The sequence below is a fragment of the Aptenodytes patagonicus genome, chromosome 1, assembly GCF_965638725.1.
Source record: "Aptenodytes patagonicus chromosome 1, bAptPat1.pri.cur, whole genome shotgun sequence".
NCBI lineage: Eukaryota > Metazoa > Chordata > Aves > Sphenisciformes > Spheniscidae > Aptenodytes > Aptenodytes patagonicus.
This window is the reverse complement of record NC_134949.1, coordinates 100025169-100042565: the sequence shown is the minus strand read 5'-3', so window position 1 is coordinate 100042565 and position 17397 is coordinate 100025169. Positions and strand designations below refer to the sequence as shown.

Sequence of the window (17397 nt, the reverse complement as noted above, 5' to 3'; positions counted from 1 at the left end):
AACACATGGAATGGTTAGATTAAGCATTACTAAAAAATACAAAATTGCTTGCAAAACTGTATACAACTGTTTCAAGGACAAGCAGAAATGTCTGAAGATGAAGCAGCAAGTGAATATTTAAAACAAGTATATTTTTAAAAACGTTTATTGAAATGCCTTCATTGCATCATGCAGGATACAAAAAACATTATTAGAAAACCTTTATAACCATACTTAGGAGTAAAATCAAGATACATCAGGGAAAAATAATAATTATATAAACCAAAGCAATTTATTTCTGATAGTGTTTTAAATCATTAGATTACAAGCTGTGATCATCTGTGATCTGCACAGATGATAACAATTATCTTGCGATAACAGTCCCTTCTTTCATGAATCAAGTTGAAACTGATGTTCGTCATGCTAGAGCAACCATATCACCTGTGTATACCACAAAAAATTCAACCTGTTCATTACAGATACAGGGTTTAAAAAGTATAACAAAAATAGTCTGCCAGCATACTTCTATTCTGCTTTCAGTTTTTTTATTTGTTCCATCAAAAGCCATTAACTTTTCATCAAGGAAAAAAAAAAAGGCTAATGTGCTTTCTTCTATTACACAAACCACATAGCACATAAGTTTGATTACTGAAATAGAACCTCTGTAAAGTCCTATTATAAGAGACCTTCTTGAAGTTCAATTAAATAATGTATGTTTTTGCAATATTACTCAAGGACTTGGAAGTGATTTTAAAATGGGAGACCACTGCACCCTCAGTATTTTTGTTGTTTTAGGAATCTCAGTCTCTGCTACTTAAAATTTTCAGGGTTTTTTATTCATACACTGCTTAGCGTAAACCCTCAGAACTTGCCTCTCTCTTTTTGTTCTATTTGACAGCATTGTTCTGTGCAGACATGCATTTAAAAAAAAACAAAACAAAACCAAAACTCTCAGGGGCTGAAAACTTGGCTCCAAAGAATTTAGGTAGGTAGGGATTTTGATGCTGGCTTCGAGGGGACCAATGTTTGAGAGGTTTCAGTAGACCATTCACGTGGCACAGAGTAAGGTTAGAACCACGCTGGGACCCTACTACATAAGAGAAAATTTCTGTAAAAATCCCCTCCTTATGAGGAGGTTAATACATGTGTTTCCATTTCATATCCTTGTGGAAAAAACATACCGTTATAAAGCTATCCTCCTCCTTTTTTGTTGAGCTCCATAGATGCAAACTTTAAACATAACAGTTGGTGTCACTGGGTGTTTGAACACACAGAATATCGTAACAATTTAATTTCTTTAAAAGTCATGAAGAGTTTTGGCACTGTCCCCTTACAGAAAGTTAGGTACAACTAACAATTTGAAAACATTGTAAGGGAATCATATAACTCTTTGGCTCTGTTGTAATACTTAACTACTAAGGCAAGAACTGTGTGTACCTTAGGGTTGCTCCTTTGTTTATATTTTTATAAAATACTTGACTAAAAGTTTTAAAAAGTCACCTAATCATCTATAAATGTCAAATGCTGCATATTAAAATATATGCTTATTACACCTTTTTGTTCCATTACTAGAATTTTTGCATACTGATGACAACACACACGTTTGTAAACTGTTTAGTATGAGTTTACAAAGACATTCTCCATATAAGAGAATGTGTAGAAAATTATCATTGAATCAAGATGCTGTAATTTAAATTGCCCGGTTACCCATTCTGGAGCACTACGATTCTCCCAACAGCTTTAGGTCTTTCATTCCTATAAAGATCAACTAAAACAAGTAACAAACCCCCCTTTTCAATGCATTTGTAAAACCGTCTCATTCCGAGGTTTCGGGTGCACATCATAAGGAGGACCTTTCAGAGTATTCACTGGCTTTTCGGATGTCACTGCATATGGCTAACTTCATATGTTACGTTATTGCAGTATGCCCTATTGCCCCCTTTTATTATAACATGAAGTGGGTGTAGCCTTCCGCGCCTGTAACAATAACATCCATCCATATCCTCATGGCTTCTGGCGAAGGAGCAACCATATAGTATATCCGGTCATGTGTCTTAACACTGAAAGTGAGCAACGGGTTGGGACTCTAAAATAAAGCAGAAAGAAGGGTAGCGAAAGAATGAAATCAAAAGCCATTTGTTGGCACCAGAAGTAAAATTACTTACAGGGAGATTTATGATAAGGTTAAGGAGAAAGACAAAATGCAAAATGCTGTAGCACTGCATCCTACATTGCAGCACTGGAAGCAGAGATGTGTTTAAAGTGTTTGCATCCAGCATAAACACTTTTTACGGCATATCTCCACCAGACTATTACACAGTAGTCCCGGGCTCCAAATTGTTGTTTCGTGCCCAAACAAGTGACTCCCCCGCTCTGTCCAGTGGTCAATACCACCTTGGCTTTCACAATCCACGTGCCAAGGATATATTCGGCTTGTTCACAGCTCATTTAAATTACAGATGAGAGGCTGGGGGTGCCATGAGCTGCGGGCACCAGTTAACTCCCTCCCTGACAGATGCATACAGCCATCCCTTGGTTTGCTAAAGCCACTGATTTCAGCGGTCTCGCCACTGGACTAAGGAATTCCTCACAGCAAATCCCATGTGGGACCATCACTTGGCAGGCAGGTGCTCCCTTATCTCTTTCATCAGTATAAAAAAAACCCCAGTGCTAATCACTGGTCTGGCTTCATCTTCCTTTTCCTCCACTCCGGGGTTTTTTTGTTTGTTTGTTTTAACAATGTCAGCACTCCCTTTGACTTTGCAGCAGCAGCTACCATACTTTAGGTACTGCCATATGACACTCAGTTACAACAGTAACAACAAAGTTTACCTTATATGCATTCTTTAGATGATCATAATAGACTTCTTCAATAGCTTGAAAATATATTACACCTTTTAATTTAGTTTCGTGTTTGTCTAAAATGGAAAAGAGAGAATGACTTTTGAGAACTGAAATGAACCGTACTTCAAGAAGCAAAAGCTTAATTTGCATTTCCATATATGTTCAGCTGATAAGTAACTGGATTAACACTTCTGCTTGTGAAATTCCACAGAAATCTTCAGCCTTTCTGACTAGTTGGTCGGTTTTGTTGAGAGATGCATTTCCTACTTTAATATGTTTTCTTTTCTACCTGGTTTCCAAGGAAATAAAGCTTTTGCAATTTCCTCATCTATTTGGAAGTGCCTAAACATTATGGCCGGTATTAGCCAACAGAAGGACAGATGTCTCCGAGACACATCCAATCTTCCAGTTCCATGAAAGCCAGCCAGACGTCACATAGCTCGCAGGCTAAGACCTACAGTTTACCTTCAAAGGAAAACTGTTACGATAAGCAAATTTGAAATACAATTTGATAGCAAAAGCTTTACATTAGAACATCATTTGTGCTTGTACTTATTAAAAAAACGCTTCTTCCCATTTATAATAATCTCCCTCAGTCTCAAGCTAATACTTATTATTCAGATGTGAGGTTAGCAGATTGTAGGCAAGTTTCTATGAGCTCTGACACACGGAAAAGTTTACAGGAGGATAAAAGTTCCTGGGCACCAGCTGCAGCACCATAATTGTCTGTTTGCACTCTCCTACTCTGACACCCAAGGTAAAAGCCAAATTAATTAGATGCCATTTGCCCCTGTTGCGAAAGGGACCTCCCCATTTGCTTCAGAGCGCCCGAGGTGAGAACGCCTGAATGGATAGTTACTCCGGGGAGGCTGCTGACAAGGAGTCGGTTGTTATCCAGTGGGACTGTGTTTCTGGTGCCAATATCCCACTGCAGCAAAGCTGCAAAACAGGGTGGGAGTCTTCTCACTTGAGTTTTGATATCTACAACGGAGAGACAGCTGACTTAATCTCCCTTTAAAGGCAATGGAAAGAAGCAGACACTTGCGGGGGGTCAATTCTAAACTGTTTTAGCCATCTTCTGTTATTGTCTTCAGTCCCAGCATTAGCTAGTGAATCACTAGGGCAAGGAGGATACAGACTGTGAACTTAACATCTTAACAGTCACAACTATAATGTTTCACAAGAAAAAGGAACAGGGCAGATAAGCATCTACAGTACCCTCTGTTGTCCTGCAACGGAAGAGAAATTGTTAAATAATCCCGGGGGGTGTTAAGGAGCATCACAACTGCATGTGACACTGAAGGGCAATCTTCCTTCCACTCCCAGTACTTTCATATTAGGGGATTATAATGCCTTCTGATCCCAAGTTTGTATCACCTTAACACTGAACAGTCTCGCAGAACATCTTTATCAGTCCTGTGAGAGAGCCTGCTGCCATTTAGAGCACTCACGAAACTCGGCTTACATCGTATCGGTAGCTGCAGGCAGTTTCCAAAGCTTCATATGATGGCAAAAAGAAATCCCAGAGACCAAATAATACAGCGTTGGGAATCTCCCTGCCAGCCTCCAGGGGACCAGTAGAAGTACTGAGGTATAAGATTATGACATTATAGCACACATTATACTAAGCTAAATGCAATACAAGTATACTGTCTATGCAGTACAAGCGAACAGTGATCCATTTCAAGCCCCACCTGGGGTCTTGGTTACAAGAGCATTTCAGGTACCCACAAGCTCCCATCACAACAGTCTTTGTAGAGTTCCCCGTATGCTTCAGGTCAGAAAGTGCAGATGCTTCAGTCGCTGCACTAAATTGTCAGACTTTAGGGTAAGTTCTTTGTTCAGTACACTTGCAGAACTAAACCAATATACCAGTATATTCACTTAGAGTTCAATTACTCTGAATTTACAGCATCAATATTTATTTTGGAAGCTTACTATATATTTAAAGATCTAGATGGATCCTCACTCGTACAAGCAGCTGCATTTTTGCGCAGCTGGTACAGAATTCTCATGAAACTATGTTTGTTGGCTGGAGTCCTTGAGACATTATGAAAAGTTTTCTTTGGTAATTCAAATTGCATTCTGGCAACTGTATTGCACTCAAAACCGAAACTGTTAACTATTAACATAACTACTAAAAAAAATTTAAAAAAAAATCAGTACCAGATGGAAACACTACTGTATGTTACAGGCCTTGCTAACCAATAAACCAGATGTTAAGAACAAAATTAAAAAAAAAAATGTTTGTTATATTCTTCATAGTATTACTGCAAACTAGTAAGAAATATTCAGTGGGTATGTAAGGAATGAATGTAATGAATTCAGGTATGTGTTTTAAAAAAGATGGACTGAGCAACGCATAACCCTGCCATCAATTTTAAGTTCCTTACGAGTTGCTGGAAAGCAGTAATGTCATAAAAGGAAGTGGAACTGTTTGGGTGGTTTTTGTACTCAATGTTTTGTTCTGCTTCTTAGCAATGACCATCCTACATATGCCCCCTGTCTGGCCTTTCCTAACAATAAATATTCAGAACACAAAGTCATTTTTCTGGCTTCCTCTGAAACTTCAAAATCAAACCATGTGTAGTTTTGCACAGCAATCGGAGAGACATATATGTGCTTAAATTCCAAATTTCTGGGTTTACCCCAAGATAACAAATTAACGTAATGCTTATAATGACTCCAGATATCGTATAACACAACTTAATGTACAGAATCCTCTTTAGAGTATTGCATATTGTTCATCTGAAATTCCTTAGACTCTCAAAATATGGCAAACTCAAAAAAATCTACTCCTGTATATTTAATTTCCCGAAAGACTTTTCAGCACATCAAGCAATGGGACTGCAGAAGCATTCCATTTAATTTTCATGGTAAGTATAAATTATATTCTTGTATGAAGGGTACAAGAAATCATTCTGTCATTGGGGGAAGTATATAATATTTAAAAATAAATTATGTGGAGCCATTATCCTGCCTACTAGGAACCTGATGATCTTCCATTTTTTCCTCTTGCCTATCCACATCTCTCCCTTAGTCTGTTATGCTCATTTCTGTCTTACCTGGCATTAGGGTTGAACCCTATAGGGAAGGGATTGCATGAGCTCTTCAGTGTATGTATAAAACACCCGGCGAAATGGAAATGTAAGTTTTACTCAAGGCTCCCTACATGTTCATAACTCAGCTGAGGTTGATAGGAAAACAGAGGGACAGGTGTACCCTAGTAGTGATCCTGCAACCTACCTGCATAATAAGTAAAAGTTCTCTTGTTTCTGTCAAAAACAAACCATCGTTTTTTCCATGTTTTAATTTTTCCTCCCATTTTAATCAGAAAGCCTCGGCAGGTCTTCTCTGTGAGGGAGACATGGTAACAGGTCTCTATGTTGTGACCGGCTGTTTCAATGTGACTTCGTAGGTCAAAGTCTTCCTTTCTAATGGGCAAATAGCGAGTCAAGGGACGGGCCTACAGTAAAGAATAGAAAATCATATTATTTTTAACAGAAGTCTTAACTTCTCCTTCAGTCTTTCTGCTGCAATGACATAACCGTAAACTGCCTGTAGATTCTAAGAATGAACATAAGAAAAATAAAGAGCTTTTGCTGCCGCCCTGATTTTCTTTAAAAGAAAAAAAATCCTTAAAACTTGTAACTTTTCAAAGTGTTGGATAACTTTATAAAAAGCGAGATTAGAGCAGAGGAGTTTCTTGAAATCATCAGTTGATAAGCTGGTAAGCCGGGGCCACAGCATAGAAAGGTTGTTTTAGAATTAAAACATTAATTAAATATAAAGGTGTGTTGCTGCTTTAGATGAAGTGTAAGAACTTCATTTGCATGATGTTAAGCAAACCCTTTATTTCTCTGGGCGAGATACTCACTACACATATCTCACTCATTAATATTTTACTGCTACAGGTATTTTCATGCAAAGTATAATATAAATAATAAGAACATGCTATTGCAGGAAAAATTAATAACGAGAGTGAACTGTAATCGCTATTTCACAGAGATTGCTGTGAACAAAATAGAATTATTTTCTTCTGAACAAATTAAATGTGGTATCTAGTTCACAGTCGGCAATACGGTACAGAGAGCCAAAGTGCACGCCTCTGCAAGAGACAGCAAAGCAGCACAGGAAACGGTGCCTCATTCTTGATTGCTGTCCAAGACTCTGCATCAAGCCTGGATAGTACCAGCTGGGAGAACAAGCAGGAGGTGGTGGTGATTTCGGACCTCTGCCAGCTGAGGAAATATGCTTGTTTTCTGTGCCTGAAGGGTCTGTGCACCCCCCCACACCTCCATTTTAAACACAGAAGACAAGTCTCCCAAGGCTCCTGCTGCAGTCAAGGCAGACAGAGGCTACATCACAGGGCGATTCAGAACAGAAGCTGAATTTAGGTGCTTTGAACGACCCGTGAAAGGAGCATCTCCCTCTCTCTCTCCCCCCCCGACTCCAGAGAAGTCAGTGACCTGAAGAATCCAATCTGCCCCTGCTCCATGCCTAAAGTTAGCCTGTTAAATCCCACTGTGGGTCACAAATCAAAGGGACCTTCCCTCATTCCATTCTCAAGAACCTCTTGGCGCAATGGGAGCTGTGTTGCCCGCAAGAACTCTTAGCACCCTTCTAAAATTATGCAGTCCTGTATGATACAAGCTGGCACCAGCTTTGGCAAGTGCAAAGGTGGAGTTCCCTCCCCTAGCTTACATTTCTAAGTGTCAGGAAGTGCTGAAAAAAAAAAAAAAATTGGGTCTCACTGTACAAAGGAAAGAAAAAAGTTAACAAAAAAAATCGTAGTTATTTTTGACAGATATGTTTTGTCTTCCTGCCAATTCAGTCTTCAGCCTCTCTGCCAAGTCTGCCAATTAGCAGTAACTGATAGGGCATTTTATTACAACACATGCACGCTCCAATTTGGGAAAAAGATATAAGCATCGCATCGTTGTTTACGCCATACTTCAGTTGTCATTAAAATGTCTTAGAAAAAAATAAGAAGGCATTCAAGTATGCATAAAATTTAACATTTGGTAACTACATTTTATATAAAAACAAAGGAATGGATTTATTTAACCAGAAACAGCTTAAAGTTCCTCTGGGGTTGTCCTATTGTTCTGATTTAGTGTTATCAATTAGAAAGGCAAGTTATGTAGGAGTGTTCATAAAAAAATATAATAGTAATTCATGAAACAAATATTTAGCAAAGGTAGCACAGATAAAAGCAGAAAGATATTCAAACATGATATGGAATCTTCTGCACTCAAATACATATATTGATGGAGACATTTGTCTTGCTCTACTGTACTAACGAAAAAATGACTGCCTAGTCTGTTTGCTGTACCATGTAGATCTTATTAGTTGTGGTGGAATAAACAAATAGGTAAGACCTCTAAGCCTAAAGAAAGCTCAAGATACCTCTAAATCTTAATAAGAAGCAAGACGATGTAGGAGGTAACACTGTTTTAATTAAATGTTTCTCATGTTGTGTAGTCCCAGTAACATTAGAAAAAATACAACTTTCTCTCAACAGTAGATGTGGAGCTGGAAAAGCTTCTTTATCTGTTTTTTTTTTCAGGCAAATATTTGGAAGTGACAATTCACATTCCAAGATATTTTATGTATTAAAAGAAATTAAAAAAACCCCAAAACCCAAAAAGCCACCAATGTTTTATAAAATTAACACACTCACAAATTTCTGTTGTTCAGGTTAAAAAATTCTGCTCTGCCCATACTCAGTAACAAACCTGATAGGATTAATATTTATACTTTAGGTATAAGATGCTAAATAGATCTCTATGCTATTAACTTTAAATTAATACTTGGACATCCATCTAAGGCTCCAAGAGCCCAAACATACTTTTAGCAGCACAGTTACACCTCAGAAATACTAAATCCATCTATTCAACTGAAATCAGTTCTGTTTACCATTGGCAGAAATACACTTAGTCCCTTCGTATATCAAGGGGAAGTCTTGCAATTAAAAACCATTGCATGTCAATGTATCTCACCTGTGCTCTTTGTTTCTCACGTATTTTGACTTCCTTTTCAATTAATTTTTGCCTCTGGCTAGTTTCTTCTTCCAGTCTTTTCTCCAGTTGCTCTCTGCGGCGCTTCTCTTCTTCCAGAGCTCGTTTTTTAGCTTCCATCTCCCGTTCCTAAATACCACAGCACATGCAGGACTTCAATTATATGTGAAACTATAGTTGGTAATGTAATTTCTAAGCTAGGACTAAATCCCTTTTTGCCTCTGCCCTGGTTTCAGCTGGGATAGAGTTAATTTCCTTCCTAGTAGCTGGTGCAGTGCTGTGTTTTGGATTTAGGATGAGAACAAAGTTGATAACGCACCGATGTTTTAGTTGTTGCTAAGCAGTGCTCACACTAGTCAAGGACTTTTCAGCTTCCCATGCTCTATCGACGTGAGAAGGCTGGAGGTGCACAAGAAGCTGGAGGGGGCACAGCCAGGGCAGTGGACCCAAACTGGCCACAGGGACATTTCATACCATGTGACGTCATGCTCAGTACATAAACTGGGGAAAGCTGGCTGGGGGGGCCACTGCTCGGGGACTGGCTGGGCATCGGTCAGCGGGTAGTGAGCAATTGCACTGTGCATCACTTGCTTTGTATATTATTATTATTATTATTGTTATTATAATTTTATTTCAATTATTAAACTGTTTTTATCTCAACCCATGAGTTTTTCCTCACTTCTACTCTTCCAATTCTCTCCCCCATCCCTCTGGGGGGGGGGCAGTGAGCGAGCGGCTGTGTGGTGCTTAGTTGCCGACTGAGGTTAAACCATGACAGCCTCTTAAGTAGGCAGACATATACATCCAGCAAAGCGGACTGAGAATTGGAATCAGAATTGCAAATATTACTACTCTAGAAATGAAGGTTGTTCTTAAGCAGCTCTCCTAGCAGGTGTAGGAGCAGTGCTGACCTAGCTTCTGATGGGATTTTGCCATCAGCTCACCCATTGAGATAGCAGATACTGCGTATGGGCTCAAAGATGTAGTGTGAGCGTGAAACCAGACCAAACTAAGGGGGGAGAGGTAATTTAAGTGTCTATTATGTGTAAAATATTTAGGGTCCAATGCTGCATTTAGGAGGATATTATCTAACTAACTTAGTTTTACTTATAAAGTTATGCTTACCCTGGTCTCAAGCAGCCTAGTCTTTTCAGCATGCGCTTGTTTCAGAAGTCTCTCCATCTCTTCTATTCTTGCAACATTTGAAGTGCTAGCACTGCACAAAAAAAATCAGTTATTTAAAAGAATACTTGGTATTTAAAGACATATTTTACAGTCCAACATTAGACAGTTTAAGAATGGAGTTGATACTGTTCTAATCCAATTCAGTGCAGTAGGCACTAACAAAAAATGATGTATAAAGTATATGGTACACTCTCAACGTATACATTCCCCATGCAGAGTTGTGAAAAATGCAGACTCGAGTGCCTAAAAATGCATCTTGTCAGGCCCCTGTGATCTGTCATCTTCCGCCAGATAACACAATATGGATGGAGGTGGTTACCATGTCCTAACAGAACACGCTACCGATGCTCAGAGCTGGCATTAGCAGCCATCTGAATATACCAGCCTTTCTGGCTGTAGACTGTGTCTGTTTTGTGTCTCACTGAGTTCATCATCAAAAAATGCTCGGTAAAAATAAGGAGGATTAAGAGGTATGCATAAAGGCCATTCAGTGACAGAGTAGTGTCTGGAAGGATCTACTAGTTAAAGTAACCGGCAAGCCAAAGAAACAAGGGTAATCACAAAGAGTGCTAGGTCTTGTCCCAGCACAACACAGCTATCACCTTTGCCTGTCCTTTTTTCTTTTGTCTCTTTTCTCCAATACAATTTCTTTGTTTCATCTCAATTTAACAGCCATTTCAACTGTGGCATTTCCATGGCGTGCTCTCTACTTTATTTTTCATCTTACGCTGTTCGAGAAAAACAGTTGCTGTTAAATATTACTGTATTACCATTGATAATGCCATTAGACTGAAGCACAACGGGAGGAAATAGGATGGAGTCAAATGTTTAGGGCAGAGAGAAACTTGACTTGGGATTGTACTGAAAACACTATCTGACCGCTCCAGTGGAAGTGGGTGTCAGATGGCAGATTTGTTCATGCTACTTAACAGCATACAGACCAACTGTGAAGGAACACAAATATGCGTCCCTGGGCAAGGAAAAGAAAAAAGTAAGAACACCCTCCCTTCCCTTTCTGAGCACACCTCTGATGCTTACGTCTGTAAGACCAGAATTTTTGTCAGAAGTTTGACAGTCTTCAGAAGACATTTCTCTGTCTGATACTGGGGCTATGTTTCATGACAGGATACAATACAATATAAAAATAACGTACCTCATTTAACCCAAGCTTGCAGAAAAGGTGTAATTATCTGAAATCTATCTGAACTCTAAAAGCTTATTGTCTCTGAAAAAAATGAGGCCACTGACTTAGATGCCTAAGCCTAGTTTGGCCAAAGTATGTTTAGTTGATGGGCCAAGAGAATCTGGGTCAAATAACTTCAGTAAAAGCAACAGGGCCATAAATTAAAAGCAATTTGAGCAACGTGGAAGTTAGTTAACTGCAGTAGGTTTGCCCATATTAAACTGGTTAACACTTCAGCTTAGTTAAATTCTTTCCTCCTTGATTTGCTTATCCTGCTCACAGAAATCAATGCATAGCAGAAGATCACAATTTCTGAAACCTTGGCCACGAAAAATAAGTTGCTAACGAACCTTGGAACAACTACTGTTTGGCGAGTTGATGAATGACTACAGTGGTTCTGTTTCTTCTGTACTTTGAGCACAGACAGATTTTATGCATTTCCAGCAAAAAAAGTCTCTCTCACCTTATACAAGGTAAAATATAACATATTTTAAATATGTCAGAACAAAGCATCATAAATTGTTTTCCTTTGAAGTCTGATATGACTAGAAAAGATTCTCAAACACCATCTAAAACAATCTGAATTAATTTTGCTTAAGGGAAGTTTTGTAAAGGAACATTAACTGCCTATCTTCCAAGTTTTATCCACAAAATCAGCCCACGCTCTTTTCTACCGTCACCAAAGTTTGCCTTGTGAGAAACTGAAAGATCTGTTGTAATGGGTCCTTTTCTGGGTTTTGGATTGGTTTGGTTTTTTGATTTTTTTTTTTTTTCTTCTGGCATTCTCTGGAAGCTGCAGAAGAGCCAGAGGGAGGCAGAAGGGCAAACAGCACCAGCCGAAATTCAACAGCCGTCGGGGCTCCCCCATCCTGGGCTGAAGATTCCACTTACGAGATGGCCCCGAGGTAGCTCAGACACACGCCATCTTCCTCCAAAATGGTCAGAGCAGCAAGTCAAAGAGAGACAGATTTCATACCACTGCCATGTTAGATCACTGCAGAGATAAGAGTTAATTCCCAGCTTGCCTCCAGCTATCAGAAACTTGCCGACTGTGTATCTATTTAAAACAGAAATCTTCAAAACCTGAGTCCTAATGTTTTTACTTTTAAAAAAAAAAAAACAAAACCGACCAACCAAAAAAAGAAAAAACAACCCAGCCAGCAGAATCGGTGCCACTGGTATTTTCTGAAACCCTTAACATTGCAGTGATAAAGACTACAAGAGGAAATCAGTGAGCTGATAACCTGTTACAGGAAACAGATGCTGAATAAAACACAACATGCTAGCCAAAAAAGCTGTCCTTATGTTCACAAGGGATTCTTAATCCCGTGACAACATTGTACTTAATTATCAGCCTCCACTTACGCTTGTGAAACTGTTGGGGCAGGACTGTAGGCAGAAATGAAACCACTATCATTAAAACCAGACTGTCAGAAGAAAATTGTTTGCACACAATTTTGAGACTCAGCTGGACTTTTCTTTTAACACAGATCATTGACATTCCTTTTATCTGAGGAGTGGTGTCTGAGCTGACAGCCTCTGAGGATGAGAAAAGCAGCCGAGGGCTCTGAGCCTTTCAGTGCTCTCTTTGTTTTTACTGACCCAGAAAAGGGAGAGGAGAGGGCAAAAAAGATCGCCGGAGGAGCCCTAAGTGTTTCAGCATAAGGCTCTAGTACGTTAACATGCTGGACTTGCAGAACAAGTGTACTTCATCGTCGGCAAATGTCTTCGAGAAATTTCCTATCGCAGGAAATTCCTTCCCTGTAGTGACCAGGGAAGGAAGCTCAGGTATTACCCACTCTGAAAAGAGCATCGACAACTTCATAATTTCAGTTCAGAACTGACACTGATTTCTCTGTGGCCTTCAACATTATCACTTAGCCTCTCCATATTTTTATTTTCCATCTTTAAATAAACAGGTGAAATGATAGTTAAACCTGATTACGAAGGGCTACACAAATACTAAATATTATGCCTGTCTAATGATCTTATATTTTCTTAACCAGTTAGCAGCATTCACATTGCCATAGCATCAGCATGTACATATTCTCTTTTTTCGTTATAACCCTACGACCATTACCAGAAAGGAAGATGATTTACCTGGAAATGTTATCTGGTGAGCATGCAGATATGCTTGTCTCCATACTGTCAGAACTGTCTAAGCTTAACGTATCAAAGGCATGGTCCTTGTAACTATGATCTGGGTAATGGAAGCTATTCAAATACACATTCGATTCGGATGCTGTTCTGCTGTAGAATTCAGGAGACTTCTGCCTTTGGTTTTCACAGATACGCTGATGGTTATACCCTACAGAGTACAGAGGAAACATTTATTTTACACAGAAATTTTGTGACCCAAACATAATGTGTTAGCAGCACAAGCATTTTGAGAATCACCTCAGTCCTAATGGCACTGTGACCAAGGTACTACAATATTACAGTTAATTTCACAAGTTAATCGTAACTGAAATAAAATCTTTAAATACCTGTTTTATCTATGATGGACACAAATATATGCAGATTAGTATGGGTGACACTTCAATATATATTCTTGTATGTGTATTACGAAAATTTAATTTGAATGAATGAAATTTTCATTTTAATATGAAAATTAGGCCTAATCTGCAAAGTAGTGCAGCTAAATTCAGGGATCTAGAAAAACTGACACTGATTAAATTAAAGAAAAGAAAAAGTCCTGATATTCAATGGTCTTGAGTACTTGTTTGGTTGATTTTACTGAATGTGGATTATTTTTTGTCTGTTTGGGGAACTTTGCCTTCTGGTAACTGCAAGGTAGGCTTTTAGTTTCAGCTGAAATCATATAGACTAGTTGTCACATCACCACAATTACTAGTGTAGAGGTACTTTCCTGGAGTTTTGAAACTGCAGTTCACCCTACGTGATTGAAGCAGATCCCTATAGCTCAATGACTGTAAACAAGAATAAGGTTTATGCAACATTTAAGTTCTTTGCGCTGTTATTTTTCCACAAAATCACTCTTTCTGAAAAGCCATCCTTCTTGAACACAGGGAACTTTGTTTGGCTACGTGTCCTTTAAAAAAAATATTTCTTCAGAATTATTTTTATCTCATGTCTCCATTGCTCTTTGTAAATAACGCAGCAGTATTTATACAGACTTACAGAGAGGTTGTTGAGCTTGGCTGATGAAGAGGAGAGTATAATGGCAGTTGTTTTAACTGCTGAATTTATTTTACAGTGCCCTTTTAAGGTTTGTTTATGTGATTACAAATGCAACTGCACTGCTCATCTTTTCCTTCAATCAATGCAAGAAGTGAGACTTTCTCACAGTTCTGATACTCAGTCAAGTTTATAATACTCTGCACATTCCTGACCCAAAATCTGAGCTGGTGGGAGAGTTGGAGATCAGGAAGAACTGTTAGACTACATGCAAACCTCCCATTCGTACAGGAAGGCAGCCACTGACATTCCACATATTTAAGATAGACACAGGAAAAATGCAGACAAACGTACAAACGCAGCAATGTCCAGATAAAAATTTTTACTGGGCACCGCGAAGACACTGATGTTAGGAAAACATGCTTAAAGTGGGAATATTTTCCTGCCTTACTCTATCTGCACAGACGAGGTTACTTTCTGGTATTTTTTGCCATGCCGGAGCAGGGAGAGTCCCAGTTCAGGGAGCCAACAACTGCCGCTCTACCTTGGAAAGGCTATAACATTCTCCAAAAGGTATCTGAAAAGCATGACTGAAGCTGAATAATTAAAGCATATTATTAAGGAAATCATGCCCTACAAGCATTTCCAAGGCAGATAGTTTCCTCTTTCCTCCTCACTTCCCTCTGTACCATACAAAGGTTTCTCGCAGACAATTAAAGCTGGTTTCTAAGGAACTAATAGGACTTTACTTGCCATTTGAAAGAACACTAAATTTCAATAAAAGTTCAATTGCACCGATTAGTAAAAGAGACAAAAGGGACACAAATACACCTCAGCAGTCATAGATAATAGCATCACACGACACAGGTGTTACTGATTCACATGTGCAGTTTGGGTTTTTCCCCGTTATTAGGGCAAATGCTGCTGTTATTGCAGATAAGCAATTACCTTTCATACTCGAACTTTTGGAATGACTAATTGCTCCTGTGAAATGGTTACCAATTATTCATTATGGAAAGAGAGAAAAAAAAAAATTACTGAAAGTACTTTATTCAAGTGCATGTTTTTCTATTGAGCCCTTTGCAAAACCTTGACTACTCAGAAATCTTAATTCCATATCTTATATTTCACTGAAAAATAAACCCATCTAAAAGGCATAAAGAAACATAGCAGTTTTACAAACGCTCTCCTAAAGGAAAGTCAACATTCCATGAAGATAAAGAACCCATTTTTAAGTAAAACATTTATCAGTTAAATTTATGTAATCGTGCAAACGTAACTAAACACTGCAAGAAATACACAGTCATTAGGTCGCAAAATGAGACACATTCACAGAAACAAAGCAGAATGTGATGTTCTCATTTTCTCCCCATGCCGTAAGCAACAGGCAGTTCAAAGCTCAGGATCAGCTGCGTACTGACACTGGGAAGCCCCGCAACCAACCTGCCTCCATCACAGCCCCACTTATGCATCATGGAGACACAATCTGTTGCTTAAGGAATTTTTAACTGCTCAGGTGCCCATTCACAGAACATGCACGTAAAAATATTAAGACTCCTCGTAAGATCCAGCACTTCATGAAAAGTTTCCCACAAGCCAAGATTGTATCAGCCAAGTCTAAGCTGATACATGAGCTAAAATGTTTCTTGTTGCACTGGCTTGTTTTCTCTGCAGCAACAGTAAACTTAACACTGTTAGCAGCCATACTCTTGAGCAAAATATTTCAAATATCCACAAAGCCATATCACTAAAAAAAAAAATTCCAGAGGAGTTATTGCAGAATCACAAAAACCAGATATACCACCACAAAATTATGGTGAGGTCAGAACTATAGGTGAAAGCTGTTATTGAAAGTGGCACTGTCAAGAATGTTAAAAAACCCCCAGTATTTCATAAGATCACAGTACATTTTCTTTTATTTCTATTCTCCACCCCCCCCCCTTTTTTTTTTTTTAAGAAAGATTGACATTAACATGTCAAGATACATTTTTTTTTGTGTGGAAACATGCCAAACGAGGAAGCCCAAGTCTGCCTACCTTGTCATTGTCACCCACAGATCTGCAAAGATTTCTAAATTTTCTGCTCTACTTGTGTGGCTATGAGCAAAGCAGCAAAAAATTAGGCCTGCACAAAGCTGTAGCTCTGCAGATATTAGCATTAATCAGAAGTTTTGTTGTGACAGTTATTTGACAGCAGGAAAAAAAGAATTTTTGAAGTGCTATCATTATTTAACAATTATTTTAAAGTTTTCCAAGATTTTGGGAACTACTTGACAGTGCTGATGCAATCGGTACTTTTGCCAAAACATGACAGTGATAGATACAGCCAGGTAAAGGGGTGTTTTCATACCTTTTCTGGCTTTTCCTGAGTTCAATAAGAGAAAGGGGGGGGGGGGGCGGGGAGAGCAAACTGCTTTGAAAAGCTTATAATTTGTTTGTACATATATACCTTGCCCTCAGTATACTGTTTTTCTGTAGACCTTAGAAAGAATACAGACAGTCATCCTGCTGGTACCTAACTTCTCTGTCCCAGCAGTTTTGTTCCCAGTGCTGTGTCTGGTCTTGCGTCTTAACTCCCAGCTCACCATTCCCTCTTCTCTTCTGGAGTCCATCCTGCGATCAATGGGACTGAATCGGCTAACCCTCCCTCCTCGCTCCCGCCTGTCCTTGCGCAGGCTTCTGGCACCTAGCACCCCATGGGAGCTTCCTGGGGCCAAGTTTTGACCTCTGCGGAGTGAGGTCTCTAGATTGTACCAAATAGCAACAGCTTCTTTTTTTTTTTTTGGACATGGTTTGCTTACAAAGGCATGTACACAGGAGGTGAATTTATAAATACAGTCCTTCAAAAATACCTCATGAATGGCTGCTAAGAAATAGCTTTTTCCACTAATGATTTATATCAAAGATGCATCCTCTTAAACATTTTATAAGTTGCTCTTAGCTCAGGCTATGATTACTGACAGTGACTGCTTCTTTCAAGAACAATTCTTGAACTCACATGACTGACTAAACACAGTTTTCGTAATCCGGAAATAAAGACTATTTAGTA

The 17397-nt window shown here is 38.9% G+C and overlaps 1 protein-coding gene across 5 annotated transcripts in view; it reads right to left on the bottom strand.

Moving 5' to 3' along the window:
- Positions 1 to 129: 129 nt before the first annotated feature.
- Positions 130 to 17397, bottom strand: part of PHLDB2 (pleckstrin homology like domain family B member 2) — a 74445-nt gene continuing 57177 nt past the window's right edge. For all 5 annotated transcript variants that reach the window (XM_076350655.1, XM_076350674.1, XM_076350691.1 and 2 more), the window contains 6 exons: positions 13312 to 13519; positions 9969 to 10059; positions 8826 to 8972; positions 6070 to 6289; positions 2812 to 2897; positions 130 to 2065 (listed from right to left, as the gene is read on the bottom strand). In XM_076350655.1, coding sequence (XP_076206770.1) covers positions 1925 to 2065; positions 2812 to 2897; positions 6070 to 6289; positions 8826 to 8972; positions 9969 to 10059; positions 13312 to 13519 — 893 coding nt within the window. In that variant the 3' untranslated portion in view covers positions 130 to 1924. The remainder of the gene's footprint in view (positions 2066 to 2811; positions 2898 to 6069; positions 6290 to 8825; positions 8973 to 9968; positions 10060 to 13311; positions 13520 to 17397) is intronic.